This window comes from Salvelinus sp. IW2-2015, linkage group LG20, assembly GCF_002910315.2.
Source record: "Salvelinus sp. IW2-2015 linkage group LG20, ASM291031v2, whole genome shotgun sequence".
Lineage (NCBI taxonomy): Eukaryota > Metazoa > Chordata > Actinopteri > Salmoniformes > Salmonidae > Salvelinus > Salvelinus sp. IW2-2015.
In genome coordinates this window covers 73,615,023-73,631,318 of record NC_036860.1, presented here as the reverse complement: position 1 = coordinate 73,631,318, position 16,296 = coordinate 73,615,023, and the positions used below count along the sequence as shown (strand labels likewise).

Genomic DNA, 16,296 nt, shown 5'->3' with positions numbered 1-16,296 from the left:
GAAAGAAATCATTTCTCCACTCCTGTTCGAGACAAAATTAACATTTGTTGTACCATTAAGAAATGCATAATTCTGCCTGAGTTATAATATATTAATTTATAGAACATGTGAGAGGTTATAGGCCTACAGTCAGTGTCCATATATCAGTTACGATTCCATTTAATCCTTGTGAATTTAAAGGAGGAATATATTGAGCGGGATATCAAAGGTGCATGTAAACAAYTTATCCTGAATAATACTGGGATATGAGCTACTATCCGGAATACTGATCAACGTGGTTATACAGGGGTTGTTWGAAAACTGTCTGGAGATGTTCTGACAGTATTTTTGTTTTTTTATTATTTGTGTAGTTTGACATTTTTGYTTCACTGTTAGGCGCTAGTAACACAMACATATCGCTGCATCCACGATAACTGCTAATTTACTGTGTACGRCAACGCGACCAATAMACTTTAATTTGGCTAGTCAGTTAMCGTTAACCAACTAGCCAACGATAGCTAACCAGCAGTAACAACACGTCAGCAAATGTTCCGGCCAAAATAGACCAGCACCAGCGTATATCAAAAAGAAATATATAAAAACTTTAAAACAACTGCATCCCCACTCACCAAGCAAGTCAGTCCTTGCTCTATTTTGTTATGCTGGTTCTTCTACTTCTGTCAAATGTTAGTTAGCTAGCTAGCTTTGTTTACGCGGGTTGTGCGTGAGACTTGAAAGGGCCTACCTCTTCCTCTGTAGTTACATTAACGGTGTTTCTGGAAAACCTCCTAAAAGCAAAGGTGCTACCGCCCCCCAGCGGACTGGTAGACCAAACATAGTACATTAGCTATGGTTTCGATTGGAAACTCAGTGGCTCAGTGTTCCATGTCTTTATCTGCAACCGGACTTCCCGGCAATAGATCAAGTTGCAAAAATATTGCAATATTATTAAGATGTCATTGTTGGAATTCGAACTTGGTAATCAACCATAAAACAAAAACAAAGCGTRCGTGCGTGCGATGTGGTCATACAAGGAAGGGGGACGACCTTCCCATGAAAGGTGTGTCCTGTTGGAACTGTAATTTCCAGTAAGCAATTCGTAGTTGTCAAAACCGCAGCTATTTCTATTTGCCTAAAATTGACAAAAGATTTATCACTGTAGATCGTATGGAAGGACTATATACTTATTCATAGATTCATGTTTTTTGTTGGTCTTTTAAAATGGAAGGTGTTCAAAATTTATTATATATATTGTGTGGGTGAGTTGCATTCTTATTTTGCTATATTCTATGTAATCAAAGGAAATCCAGTGGTTGAAAAGTTAGGTCTATTAAATAAAGCACTTTGACCCACAAAAACCGATATTGTATTAATAATCACTTCTTCACATTTAGGTTAGCATGTAGCCTATTTTAATGTGCAGGAATTTAAACACTAACAAGGAAACATTTTCTCTTTCTGATTTCAGATTGAATTATTATCCGTGTGTGTTTACTCTCAAGTTATTCAGCAACAATGTTTCTATTGCTTATTATATGGTCACAAACCTTGGGACTTTGATAGCGCGATGATGGTAAGAGTCTTTGTTTACATAGCCTATAAACAGTAAGTATATTTAACCACAGTGTATTTTTGCCGGATCATGATTACATTTTGACAAGCTTTTTGTTTGTTAATTACTTGTTAGCAATGAGTGACGGAAATCTTCAATGCTTCAACGATTATTGAGAAAAGTATGGTTGTCATTTTACAACTGACAAGTCTAAGTGTGCTGAATACAGCATGACATTGAAAGAATTGGGCACACAAAATATGTAAGTTTATGATTGTTTAAGTTGTTCTATTGTCGATGTTAATCTCACCAAGAAGTCATATTTTCATTTCAAAACTATGTTATTAATCAACTTATTTCCCAGAGGCAGGAATGATTGTACTTTCAAGGAAAAGGAGAGGTCCAATGATGTTTCCAAATGTGGATGCTCTATTGATCCAATGCAGTTGACTATTGGGGAGAAGTTTAATGCAACACTTTGGAATTCTGGGAGCGCCTAAATTCCAAAGTCCTCTGTATCAAATGCAGCAGTGAGTTGCATCTACATATGCAGATTGCTACTTGAAAATTAATTACTGTTATAAAGAATATTGCATGAACTTAAACCATGCTTTTAAATGATTGATGTCAAACCATCCCTATCGTTGCCCTGTACAGTAAAACCCAAAACCCCCACCGCAAGAGGTGAAACCAACAGAAAATGGTAATTTCTTGGTCAAATGGAAGACAAACTACCCTGATATATGCACCGTTTCTTAAGGTCTTGATGCCGAATTTGAGCTACAGAAAGAAAGGAGAACAGATGAGTAAAGGAGGGTGATATGATAAATCCCTCATATTACAACATTCCCCCGTTTGCTGTCACCATCACAAAGACAACATTCCCCTCTACGCTTTCCTTTGTTCGTAAGGTGGTCCAAAAAATGACTCAACAACTTCCTATGAATTACTTGGCAGAGAGCTTGGAGCCAAACACATTTATGCTCGAAAGGTCAGAACCTATATGACTGGAGCTGGCCGTTTCAGTGACTGGAGTGAAGAGTTGGTAATTCACCAACGTAAGTGATTAAAATGAATTTTATCATCCATGGGTTTTTCAAACCTTAATTTCACTTTCACCTTGTAGCTCACTGTATATCTTCTTCTGCTCCACAGCTGCATCATCTCGGAAAGTGCTCCAGATTGTCATTGTTTTCAGCTGCATTGCTGGTATCATCATCACAAGTGCTTGTTTTGGTGCAGTGTTAGGTAAGTTGTCCTGACATGTCTTGTAGGTGACAGTATGTTGTTTCCACAAACATTTTTATCATACAGCTTCATATTGGCACATAGGCTTTCAAATCCTCCTATTTTCCCCCTCTGCAGACTCAAAACCAAGTTTGGGATAATATTCCTAAATGTTCAAACCCAGACCTTTTGTATATGGTTCCAGGAGTACCTAAGTGAGGCTCTATCTCCAATTATAACTGGGTGGTTTGAGCCTGAAGTGTAATTGTCTGAAAGCCGTGGTATATCAGACCGTATACCACGGTTATGAAAACAAAAATATTTTTACTGTTCTAATTACGTTGGTAACCCGTTTATATATAGCAATAAGGCACCTCAGCGGTTTGTGGTATAATGGCCAATATACCACAACTAAGGGCTGTGTCAGGCACTCCACGTTGCATTGTACATAAGAACAGCCCTTAGCTGTGGTATATTGGCCATATACCACAACCTCCTCAGGCCTTATTGCTTAAATATTCTATGTTTAAATAAACTGTAAACCTTCATTACTTTCCTACTGTAATTCCTTCCATTTGTGTATATTTGCATTTAGTGATGTTTGTTCTCCACCACAGGTATTGTCTCCTCCCAAAATACTTTTATCCTCCATCTATGTTGATTCTTCGAAAATGGACACTGAAGGAAAAACATGGTGAGCATATTGGATGCAATATAAACATAGCAAAATGTAAAGGTGTCTTCGGGTTCAGTCCTATTCGCGTCGGCATTCAAGTCCTTGCAATGAAAATAAGCTTTAATTCACTGCAAATTTCCCACTTCTTTTCCCTACAGGACAAACCCTCGACAGTAGATGGGAGCAGTGGAAGAGGCCGTGGCTCAGAGTCGACACATCATCTTCCCTGGGTCAGGCCCACAAATGTCCATGCCCGGAGCCTAGTAATGTGCAGATCATTTAGCAATCTTCAAGAGGCCCTGAAGCAAAGTCTTTCCCAGCCTTGTTCTTTTGGACGGAATCCTCAGTCATTGCTCTTAGCCCTCCTATGACAGATGATGGTACAGAAATGAACTGCCCTGAGTTCAAATCGAGACATTGGTGTGTGTTCATCTGACTACAAATCCTCTTCATTTCATGAGTGAGTCTGGAGGCTCTTGTGGGTCGTCTTGTTACAACAATATTACCTACTCCCCCTCGGTGCCCCTCAACTCCCTTCAAGAGTTAACAACAAGCAAAGACATCCTCATTTCCTACGCAAGCCTCTGCTTCTTTTGTAACTCCTCCTACTATTCTGGTGAGGCTGAAGTGTTGAAAAAGGCCATCCACAGCTGTTTCTTGGTACTGGTCAACAAGACCTTAACTTGTCCACTAACTGTGCGAACCTTCTTGCAAACCGACAATTAATCACCCGTGTGAGGCGGTTGTAAAGACAATGAGAGAGGAACTGATGTCTTCATAGATGTGCCAATGCCACTTAAGGTTTCCAGGATGTACAGAGAGCCATGATTTACGATGTGAATCCATGTTGCCACAGCCTGCCTGACCCTGGATGCAGCCTCCCCCGAGTGATGGCAATTATCAGGCTTTACAGAGCCTGGGACAAAATAGCCCAGATCAGTAAGTTTCAGACAAACTGCTGAACAAGTGTCTGGAGACTGAGATCCCTCAAAGCTCCATGGGGAACATGCCTCTAAATGTCATACCCAACTCACAGGGAGGACAATGTCCGATACCTGGAAGTCCCTTTCTTTACTGCTTTTCTTTTCAGACCAAGCCATGCAAAATAGACAATGACAGCTCTTATCATTGTGTGTGATTATACGGTAGACACTTTTGCACTTCACAATTTCTTTTATTTGGGGACTTGAGCTCATATATATGTTTTTTTCTATATGATACAAACAGTTTGAATACCATTCTGCCATGAAAATGCTGTAGCCTAAGTCCAGAAATGTTCCACATTTTGATGTACTGCTTCTGTAAATAGACATTTGTGTTTGGGAAACTGCAACAGGTAATTGTTGAAGAGATATAACATGTCTTGTCTTTGCCTCATCTGTAGTCAAATAGTCAAATAGTATATAAATAGCCAAAATAGTCAAAATAGTCAGACACTTTCATTGCATCTGATGTTTGATACACAAAGTGTAACAGTAAAACCCTCATGCAAACATTGAGGTTGAATTTCTGAAGAAAAAAGTGGTAGGCCTACTTCCTTATTGCGCTGTTCCTTGAAACAAAGTAGAGCCAGCGGCGATGTCATAGATGTGTTGCGAATCAGGTCAAACAAAAATGAGCCGTGTTTAGGGTTATTTTCTGAGGATGAAGTTCATGTTTTGTAGTGTTTATTGTAGAAAACAAACACTTTTTTTCCCTTCAAAGCTCTTCACTTAACTGGTGAAGCTTGAATAAAGATTACCTGACTAGTGACACACATAGCGATGGTTTATCATGCAGAAAATTGTGAGGCGTTTGCCAGTTTAACCATCAATAATAGTATACGGTTGGAATGACTGAGGCATTCAGATAATTTCTTTCACAGTATTGTGGCGGTTTTTGTGACAGGCTGCTGTTTTGAACAAAGGCCAAGATAGAAGTGTGGAACAGGAGGGATTGTGAAAGGCCACATTTCACAGAGCCACAGGTCTGCTTTGCAACTTGTCATGCTTATTTGAGCAAGTATACAGGAATGCATGGTGGCATTCACAGCTATGTTCATACTTCAAATGCTTGGACAGGCAATGCAAGTGATGGAATTTACTTTTCACAGGCTTCCTTGCAAAATTGAATTTTGTTGAGGACAAAAAGGAAGATCAAAGTTATTCTGTCATGGGCACCACTTTCTGTCATGGCCATTAATAGCTCAAATACCTACAATTGAAGTCAGAGTATTTACATACACCAGATACACTTAAACACAGATTTTCACAATTCCTGACATTTAATCAGAGTAAAAATTCCCTCTCGAGGTCAGTTAGGATCACCACTTTATTTTAAGAATGTGAAATGTCAGAATAATAGCAGAGAAAATGATTTATTTAACTTTTATTTCTTTCATCACATTCCCAGTGGGTCAGAAGTTTTAGATACAATCAATTTAGTATTTGGTAGCATTTGCCTTTAAATTGTTTAACTTGGGTCAAACGTTCCGGGTAGCCTTCCACAAGCTTCCCACAATAAGTTGGGTGAATTTTGGCCCATTTCTCCTGACAGAGCTGGTGTAACTGAGTCAGGTTTGTGGGCCCCTGCTCACACATGCTTTTTCAGTTCTGCCCCACAAATTTTCTATTGGAGTGAGGTCAGGGCTTTGTGATGGCCACTCCAATACCTTGACTTTTGTTGTCCTTAAGCCATTTTGCCACAACTTTGGAAGTATGCTTGGGTCATTGTCCATTTGGAAGACCCATTTTCGGACCAAGCTTTAACTCCTGACCAATGTTGCCTTCAATATATCCACATAATTTTCCTACCTCATGATGCCATCTATTTTGTGAAGTGCACCGACCCTCCTGCAGCAAAGCCCCCCACAACATTAATACTGACCACCTTGCTCACGGTTGGGATGGTGTTCTTCGGCATGGCAAGCCTCCCCCTTTTTCTCCAAACATAACGATGGTCATTTATGGCCAAACAGTTCATTTTTGTTTAATCAGACCAGAGGACATTTCTCCAAAAGTACGATCTTTGTCCCCACGTGCAGTTAGCAAACGTGTAGTCTGGCTTTTTTATTGCAGGGTGGAGCAGTGGCTTCTTCCTTGCTGAGCGGCCTTTCAGGTTATGTCGATATAGGATATAGATACTTTTGTACCTGTTTCCTCCAGCATCTTCACAAGGTCCTTTGCTGTTGTTCTGGGATTGATTTGCACTTTTTGCACCAAAGTACGTTCATCTCTAGGAAACAGAATGCGTCTCATTCCTGAGCGGTATGGCGGCTGTGTGGTCCCATGGTGTTTATATTTGCGTGCTATTGKTTGTACAGATGAATATGGTACCTTCAGACATTTGGAAATTGCTCCCAAGGATGAACCAGACTTGTCGTCTTGGCTGATTTCCCCATGATGTCAAGCAAAGAGGCACTGAGTTTGAAGGTAGGCCTTGAAATAAATCCACAGGTACACCTCCAATTGACTCAAATGATTCTGGAATTTTCCAAGCTGTTTAAAGGCACAGTCAACTTAGTGTATGTAAACTTCTGACCCACTGGAATTGGGATACAGTGAATTGTAAGTGAAATAATCTGTCTGTAAACAATTGTTGGAAAATTACTTGTGTCATGCACAAAGTAGATGTCCTAAATGACTTGCCAAAACTATATTTTGTTAACAAGACATTTTTGGAGTGGTTGAAAAATGAGTTTTAATGACTCCAACCTAAGTGTATGTAAACTTCCGACTTCAAGTGTATATATTTCTCTGTGTTGCAGGTATGTTAAGCTTCGGTCCAGTTAGTGTTAGAAATACCAGGTGAGCGAGCACTTGGAGATTCCAATAGGTAATGTACATTTCAGGACTTATACCACACATTCTTCTTTATGTTTGTATGCAAAGGATCAAGTTGCACAATCGACTAGAAAATAGCACAAAGGAAGAACACTTTAGGATTCTGATTATAATGCAATCAATACTCAATTACCTGTGAAGTACTGTGGGACCTCTGGTGCCCTCACTGGTCCAACGCTTCTCTAAGGCTCCTCATCCACCTCTATGATTTATGGGCCCTGCTCTTGAACCTTGCTTGGAAAACAAATGAACTGTAGTGATGTCACATCTTCCTGCCAGTGATCAAMATTAAAATGTCCTTTTCAGAGGGAGAAAATATGCATCACTTTTATGGAGTACTAACAATTAAATCACTTTTATCCGTTTCTTTATAGCTTTCTATCTAAATTGTTGCAAGTGTAATAAAATGTTTGACATAAAGGCATTTTAAGGTGAGCATTTGTAATGGAAAATATTTTAGGCTGAAAGTCTGCATCACCTTTAGCAATATGTACCCAGTGGTGTAAAGTACTTAAGTAAAAAATACTTTAAAGTACTTAAGTAGTTTGAGGTATCTGTAGTTTCCATTACTATTTATATTTTTGTCAACTTTTACTCCACTACATTCCTAAAGAAAATAATGTACTTTATACTCCATACATTTTCCCTGACATGGTCTAATTCACGCACTTAAAGAGAAAATCCCTGGTCATCCCTACTGCATCTTATCTGGCGKACTCAATAAACACAAATGCTTCGTTTGTAAATTATGTTGGAGTGTGCCCCTGGCTACCCATAAATTTAAAAAGCAAGAAAATCGTGCYGTCTGGTTTGCTTAATATAAGGAATTTGAAATGGTTTATACTTTTACTTTTATTTTTGATACTTAAATATATTTTAGCAATTACATTTACTTTTGATACTTAAGTATATTTAAAACCCAAAACTTTTTTWACTTTTACTCAAGTAGRATTTTACTGGGTGACTTTCACTTGAGTCATTTTATATTAAGGAATCTTTACTTTTACTCAAGTATGACAATTAGGTACTTTTTCCACCACTGTATGTACCACAATTTACTATGACGTACAGTACCAGAAAGGACCTGCAATAGAAAACAGCACACGCAACCTATTGCCATGGTAGGAAAAAAAGAGAAGTGCATTATCATGAGGATGCAAATGTCTCTGCTTGGACTGAGTTAACATATCCGTTTCCTGCATCTAAGAAAAGGAGAACCGCAACAGTATAGGTGCTACCTGACAGTCTTAAGAAAGGAATAGTTGTAATAGGAGTTGAATTAGAGTGCTTTTTAWTGTATGATCAACATTACTGTGTTTCCTTCATTTTAATCTAAATTGATGATTAAAGTGGTATTTTAGCACCATCTCCTGAGCATAATGTGTATTGCATGTCGTTGTCCCACACAATAACCTCTGATATTGAATGTGCAATCTAGAACTTMAATTCCCAGTAAAAATTAAGTGTTGCACTTGCCCAGTGACGTCTACCAACACTTACGAAGACACAAACCCGAAGAAGAGGTACAAGTAAGCGCACTAGTTGGTTTAAATTAAAATAAATATATATATATATATATAAGGTATAAATAACCTATTTGCAATATGAGTTCCTGTCCTCTGTGGCAACAAACACAATCAGATTTTTTAAAAGTTTACAATAGACATTCGCTTTATTTATAACAGATACAAACCACTAAAACATTAACAGGCACTTAGTATGCATGACTGACAACGTATAGAATTGTAGAGCCAGTGACACATCAAATCATTGATTGGGTTAAGACGAACCGTCACTCCAAAACTAGCCGACCAATGGAGACTCATTGTCTACGCCTCCCTCTAAACCCCTCCCTTCACGGAAAAATTATGCCAAAACTCGCATTTGAAAAGACTGGCAGTGAAAGCAAAGAAACAGGCATCGAAAGCAAAGATACGAGTAGCGTAACCAAAAGGTAGTACATGCAGGCAAGAGCGTAGGCAAAATATATTCAATAGGATTGGTTGCTGGTTAACCGGAAACGATTTTTGCATTCGTTTTCAAATATTTTTTWAAATCATTTGTCATAGAGTTTTCCTCTCGCTTTAAAATTATTTGCTTACAAGTTTGGGGGTTTTGCTTTTGATGTCTTATTTTTGTTTACAATTCTATACATTTTGCTTTCTGATTTCAACATCCATTATTTCACCCATCATTGAAAATATGTTTACATTCTCTACTTTATTTTTCATGTTCATGATTTATTTCATTTTGAATTCAATACATATGGCGTGAAATTGACCCCATAGTTGTGTTATGTTTTCTTCTGATTGTCAAACAAATCACTTCAAAAAGTACACTACCTGCGCAGTTCGATCCACTATAATAATTAATTTAGCTGACACATTGAAATACTGTCTGCTTGCATAACAGTGTCAAAGATATCACATTACACATGCATTGCTATTTTCTCAAGAGATCCTCCAAGAAATAAATAATTTCTCCACTCCTGTTTCCGAGACAAAATTAACATTTGTTGTACCATTTTAAGAAATTCATAATTCTGCCCGAGTTATATTATATTAAGCTATAGTACATGTCAGAGGTTAAAGGCCTACAGTCAGTGTCCATATCAGTTACTATTCCATTTAATCCTTAAGAATTTAAAGGAGGAATAATCATGGTTACAGGGATACTTTTGATCGGGATATCAAAGGTGCATGTAAAGAGCTTATCCAGAATAATACTGGGATATGAGCTACTATCCGGAATACTGATAAACGTGGTTATATAGGGGTTGTTAGTAGGCATGCACGATATATCGGTGAACATATAGGAATCAGACGATATTAGCTAAAAATGSCAACATCGGTACCTGCCCGATGTTTAGCTCAACCCGATGTTAAAAACCGATGTCAAAGCTACCGTGCATACCTATATAAACGTAGGTACATGGCGTAATGACGCCACGTAAAATTTTGCACTACACGTGCAACACAGCATTCCTAACCTAGCCCACAATGCCTCCTGTGTGGATCGAGCAGTCAACAAGTCGAGCAGTCATTTGAAAGAGTAAGAACATTTCAGCGAGACAACTCAAAGGCGAAATCCATTCTCTGTCGTGGGTGATGTTGGCTTTCGCCAACTGGTCGAGCACCGGTACACACTACCAAGTGCGCTATTTTTCAGATGTTGCCCTACCGGAGTTACACAGTAATAGCGTCACTGCTATTAGCTTCACAACATACATACTATGGAATGCCGTTTGGGTCTTTGTGTGTCAAAAAAGGCACAGTAGCACTGTCAAAGCTGTACAAAAAAGTCTACAAACAAGCAAACACCGGCCACAAACGATGGGGTAGCTAGCTTTAGCTTGGTACCTAGCTACCACCAATACAACCAGCCTAAAAACAATGACCAGCAGAAACTGCAGTCATTTTCATTATTCTTAGCAATGATTTGGGAATCCTTGTGAGTAAGTATTAGCTAGGTTGCCACTTGTTGTTCGCCTATTGAAATTGTGCAAGTAGAGATACTGCACCCCAGTATCTCTACTTGCACATCATCATCTGCACATCTATCACTCCAGTATTAATGCTAAATTGTAATTATTTTCGCCTCTATAGCCTTATTGCCTGCCTCCCTACGCTTCTACATTTGCACACACTGTACATAGATTTTTCTATTTTTATTTTATTTTGTTTAATTAACTGTACGTTTGTTTATGTGTAACTCTGTGTTGTTGTTTTGTCGCACAGCTATGCTTTATCTTGGCCARGTCGCAGTTGTAAATGAGAACTTGTTCTCAACTGGCCTACCTGGTTAAATAAGGGTGAAAAAAAAAAAAATGATAATAATTGAACTTCAGTTCATGAAAATAAATAGCTAGCCAACTACTTTACCCTGTTGCCCAAAGCTAACGCTATAAGCAGCCAGCTAGCTTCATCTGGCTAGTGAGGCTCGACCGGAACGGGTTATGTGTACTGAAGCTAGCCACAACAAGGATTAGGCACAATAGTGGAATTTGTGGTTTGCCTTCAAATTAAAAGTATGCCATTGACAGTGATGCAAATGAATAGAAATAGTAGAATTGTGCCATACTTTTATTTTGAAGGCTAACCGCAAAGTCCACTATTGTGGCTAATCCTTATTGTGGCTAGCTTCACATAGATGAGTCCGACCACCATTAATCAAATAAGAACTGTCTTATAAATTAGGGTTATTTTAGATGATGACACCTAGCTATGTAGTCAAGCTAGCTAACTATAGTTACTGAAACAGATGTCGTTTGCTATGTTTTTGGGGAAGAACATTGTTGTATCCATGAGCCAGCTAGCTTTTTTTTATGACCGCACTGTAGGTGCGCATACAACTTAACCAGCATCATAACTTCCGTATCGATGAATCGTTGTGACATATGAAATACGAGTGATTGTGAAATAACTACGTAAAACAATATTGAATGCGTTAAATTATTATGTGACGTGCAGTCATATTCAGGTCCTGATTGGTCAACAAGCTTATCTGACACGTCAAAGACCCAAATGGCGTTCCATAGAAATCCTGGTTGAGAATGAAACGACTGAACAAATGAACAAACGAACAAACGAAACAGCACAGCACAGCACAGCAGTAATGTGAAGAGAAATAGGTTTGATGATGTTTTACTGATAATGGGGACATGCGTAAATGCCAACAAATATAATTTTGGTCAGTGTGGTGTGTGTGTAACCTGATTTAACTAGGCAGTCCAAAGTTCCAATGAAACTTTCTGCTTTTCATCGGCAGATTTTCTTGTCATGGTCCTTATTTATAAGCATAATATATGGAATAATCGGGATATATTGTATAAAAATACTTCTTTGTTTTTAGAATATTGGTTCCGAAATAATATCCTATTGGTGWGCCAACTGGTAAATGCAGAGGGTCTTTTACTTAGTTATAAGGAATACTTATCACTGTAACACCTAAAGATTTTGCAATTGTTTTAGATGCCATTCCCTCAGGTATTGCTTTATTATTCAGGAACGTGTCAAGACCTGACCCTCAGAGCCTACCTTCCATTGACCCTGTTGACTCATCAGTAGGAAAGATTTGTTTCTCTTTTGGTCCATTCAACAACAGAACGATACGAACCTTGTTTCAGCAGGATGTTGTATCTATCTATACCTTATATCATGCCTTATTGGAACGGATTTATTCATAATATCTGTTGGAAAAAAGTTTGGATGTTGCCACACACATACCTACTTGCTAACAAAATTAAGGAAGTTTCCTTTAAAATTATTCATAAATATTATCCTGCCAACCACTATATGAAGAAGTTTAAGGAAAACATYAACTCAAATTGTTCCTTTTGTAATGACCACCCAGAAACGGTGTCGCATCTTTTTTGGCATTGTATTCATGTAAGAAAACTGTGGCAAGACATCAGTAGATTTATAATTGAACACATTTATGAAGATCTTACACTATTGTGGAGAGATGTACTGCTTGGATTCTTTACCTACGATAAAATTGTTTCAGCTTATTTCTATGTAATTAATTTAATTATTCTTTTTGCCAAATTTCATATTCACAAATGTAAATTTACGAACAAAACACCACATTTTCTTACCTTACAAAAAGAAATTGAACTGTATTTTTAAGACAATTAAGTACTCTACTAACAAAAAAGCTGTTCGAATAATAAGTGTATGYATGTCCCTTACACGGAACCCAAACCGGCTGCGTGCGTCGCCATCGTGCCACATCGTGCATACATTTATTTTGTCCCCCTACACAAAACGCGATCACGACACGCAGGTTAGAATATCAAAACAAACTCTGAACCAATGACATTAATTTGGGGACAGGTCGAAAAGCATTAAACATTTATGGCAATTTAGCTAGTTAGCTTGCACTTGCTAGCTAATTTGTCCTATTTAGCTAGCTTGCTGTGGCTAGCTAATTTGTCCTGGGAAATAAACATTAGSTTGTCATTTTAACTGAAATGCACAAGGTCCTCTACTCCGACAATTAATCCACACATAAAATGGTCAACCGAATCGTTTCTAGTCATCTCTCCTCCTTCCAGGCTTTTTCATCTTTGAACTTATATGGTGATTGGCATCTAAACTTTCACAGTATTACCACGACCACCTGCAACACAGTTCGTCTTTCAATCACCCACGTGGGTATAACCAATGAGGAGATGTCACGTGGGTACCTGCTTCTATAAACCAATGAGGAGATGGGAGAGGCAGGACTTGCAGCGCGATCTGCGTCAGAATAGGAATGTTTCTATTTTAGCCCTTGGCATCGCAGACGCTCGTTGGCGCGCAATAATTGAATAACATGGATTTCTACATTATTTTGCGACGTCGCGCACGCGACTGTCCGATCTGGTCAGCATGTTAGCCCTTGGCATCGCAGACGCGCACGAGCAGTGTGGGTGCAATAATTGAATAACATAGATTCCTAATTTTATTTTACAACGCAAGCGTGTAGTCAGGGTATTAAGGTCCTTGTGTAATGTGATATTGTACCCCCTAGCCCAATTGTACTTTGTATATTAGTTGTGTATACTTGTGTTCCCACATGTACTTCCTATATTGATTGTTGTTAATAAAAAAATTCAATAAATGTTTGCAAACGAAAAAAAAGAAGGAAAAAAGATAACATCGGCTTCTGTGTAAGGCAACGCCACCAATAAACTTTGATTTGGCTAGTCAGTTAACTTCTTTGGAAAGGGGGAGTATTGAGTAGCTTGGATGAATAAGGTGCCCAGAGTAAACTGCTTGTTACCCAGGCACAGAACCTATGATATGCATATAAGTAGTAGATTTGGATAGAAAACACTCTAACATTTCCAAAACTGTTAAAATTATGTCTGTGAGTATAACAGAACTCATATGGCAGGCAAAAACCTGAGACAATCCAACCAGGAGTGGGAAATCTGAGGTTTGTAGTTTCATTTAAGTGATTGCCTATCCATGGCTGTGTCTATGGGGCCAGATTGCACTTCCCAGGCTTCCAGCAGATGTCAACAGTCTTTAGAAAGTTGTTTGAGGCTTCTATTGTGGAAGGGGTCGAATAGGAGCTGTTTCAACAAGTGAACTAAGCTGTGGCCAATGAGTTGTTTACTGTGAGGTCACGCGGGCGCGCCGTTCCTTCTTTTTCCTCTGTAATGAACGCTATTGTCGGTTGGAATATTATTGAAAATGTATTATAAAAAGACCCTAAGGATTGATTGTAAACATCGTTTGACATGTTTTCTACAAACTGTAATGGAACTCTTTTGACTTTTCGTCTGGATTTTGCGCTCGCGCATTGGTGCCTTTGGAATAGTGAACTAAACGCGCAAACAAAACGGAGCTATTTGGACATAAATATGGACCTAATCGAACAAAACTAACATTTCTTGTCGAAGTGGGATTCCTGGGAGTGCATTCCGACGAAGATCAGCAAAGGTAAGTGAAGATTTATAATGCTATTTCTGACTTTTGTTGACTCCACAAATTGGCGGGTAACTGTATGGCTTGCTTTTGTGGCTGAGCTGTACTTAGATTATTGAATATTGTGCTTTTGCAATAAAGTTTTTTTGAAATCTGACACAGCGGTTGCATTAAGAACAAGTTTATCTTTAATTCTATGTAAAACATGTATCTTTCATCAAAGTTTATGATGAGTTTTCTGTTATTTGATGTGAATCTCTGCAATTTCTCCGGATGTTTTGGAGGCATTTCTGAACATGGCGCCAATGTAAACTGAGGTTTTTGGATATAATATGAACTTTATCGAACAACATATATGTATTGTGTAACATGAAGTCCTATGGGTGTCATCTGATGAAGATCATCAAAGGTTAGTGATTAATTTGATCTATATTTCTGCTTTTTGTGACTCCACTCTTTGCTGGAAAAAATGGCTGTGTTCTGTGATTTGGCGGTGACCTAACATAATCGTTTGTGGTGCTTTCGCTGTAAAGCCTTTTTGAAATCGGACACTGTGGTGGGATTAACAACAAGATTACTTTAAAATGGTATAAAATACTTGTATGTTTGAGGAATTTTAATTATGAGATTTCTGTTTTGAATTTGGCGCCCTGCAATTTCACTGGCTGTTGGCGAGGTGGACGCTAGCGTTCCGAACGTAAACCAGCAGTAACAACAGGTCAGCAATTGTTACGGACAAATTAGACCAGCGTACAGCAAAAATAAATATATATATTTAATTTTTTACTTCAAACAACAGCACCCCACTCACCAGGCAAGTCATTCGTTGCTCTGTTTTGTTAATGCTGGTTCCTTCTACTTCTGTCAAATGTTAGCTAGCTAGCTTTGTTTACGCCGGTTGAATGTGAGACTTGAAAGGGCCTACCTCTTCCCTTGCAGTTACGTTAACGGTGTTTCTGGAAAACCACCTTGAAGCCAAGGGTGCTACCGCCCCCTAGGCGGACTGGTAAACCAAAAGCGTCTCAAGCAAAAAGGCAAACATAGTACATAGCTATGGTTTCGATTGGAAACTCTGGCTCAGTGTTCCATGTCTTTATCTGCAACCGGACTTCCCGGCAATAGATCAAGTTGCAAAAAATATTGCAATATTATTAAGATGTCATTGTTGGAATTCGAACTTGGTAATCAACCATAAACAAAAACAAAGCGTGCGTGCGTATGGTCATACAAGGAAGGAGGACGACCTTCCCATGAAAGGTGTGTCCTGTTGGAACTGTAATTTCCAGTAAGCAATTCGTAGTTGTCAAAACCGCAGCTATTTCTATTTGTGTAAAGTGACAAATGATTGTTATCACTGTAGATCGTATGAAGACTATATACTGTATTATAGATTCATTGTTTTTTGTTTGTTCTTTTAAAGGAATGAGTACGTCCTCAAAATTATAATATATCATTGTGTGGGTGAGTGACATTCTATTTGCTATATCTCTATGTAATCAAGGAAATCCAGTGGGAAAGTTAGGTCTATTAACAAAAGCAACTGTTGACCCACAAAAAACGTATTATTGTATTAATAATCACTTCTTCACATTTAGGCTAGCATGTAGCCTATTTTAATGTGCAGGG

At 38.4% G+C, this 16,296-nt stretch overlaps 1 protein-coding gene, 1 long non-coding RNA gene and 1 pseudogene across 4 annotated transcripts in view; 2 read left to right on the top strand and 1 right to left on the bottom strand.

Moving 5' to 3' along the window:
* The window catches only part of LOC111981714 (non-structural maintenance of chromosomes element 1 homolog), a 25,215-nt gene extending 9,613 nt beyond the window's left edge, over positions 1 to 15,602 (bottom strand). For 2 of the 3 annotated variants that reach the window (XM_070449632.1, XM_070449633.1), the window contains exon 1: positions 15,482 to 15,602. In XM_070449632.1, the coding sequence (XP_070305733.1) occupies positions 15,482 to 15,493 (12 nt within the window). In that variant the 5' untranslated portion in view covers positions 15,494 to 15,602. Of the gene's footprint in view, positions 1 to 608; positions 739 to 15,481 lie in introns of those variants that run through there. The other variant, XM_024013114.2, reaches the window with a different exon arrangement.
* On the top strand, positions 1,641 to 2,469 carry LOC111981722 (uncharacterized). Its single transcript, XR_002879624.2, has 3 exons — positions 1,641 to 1,793; positions 1,896 to 2,061; positions 2,189 to 2,469. It is a non-coding gene; the product is annotated as an uncharacterized lncRNA (long non-coding RNA).
* On the top strand, positions 3,542 to 5,192 carry LOC111980089 (uncharacterized; annotated as a pseudogene).
* Positions 15,603 to 16,296: the final 694 nt, after the last annotated feature.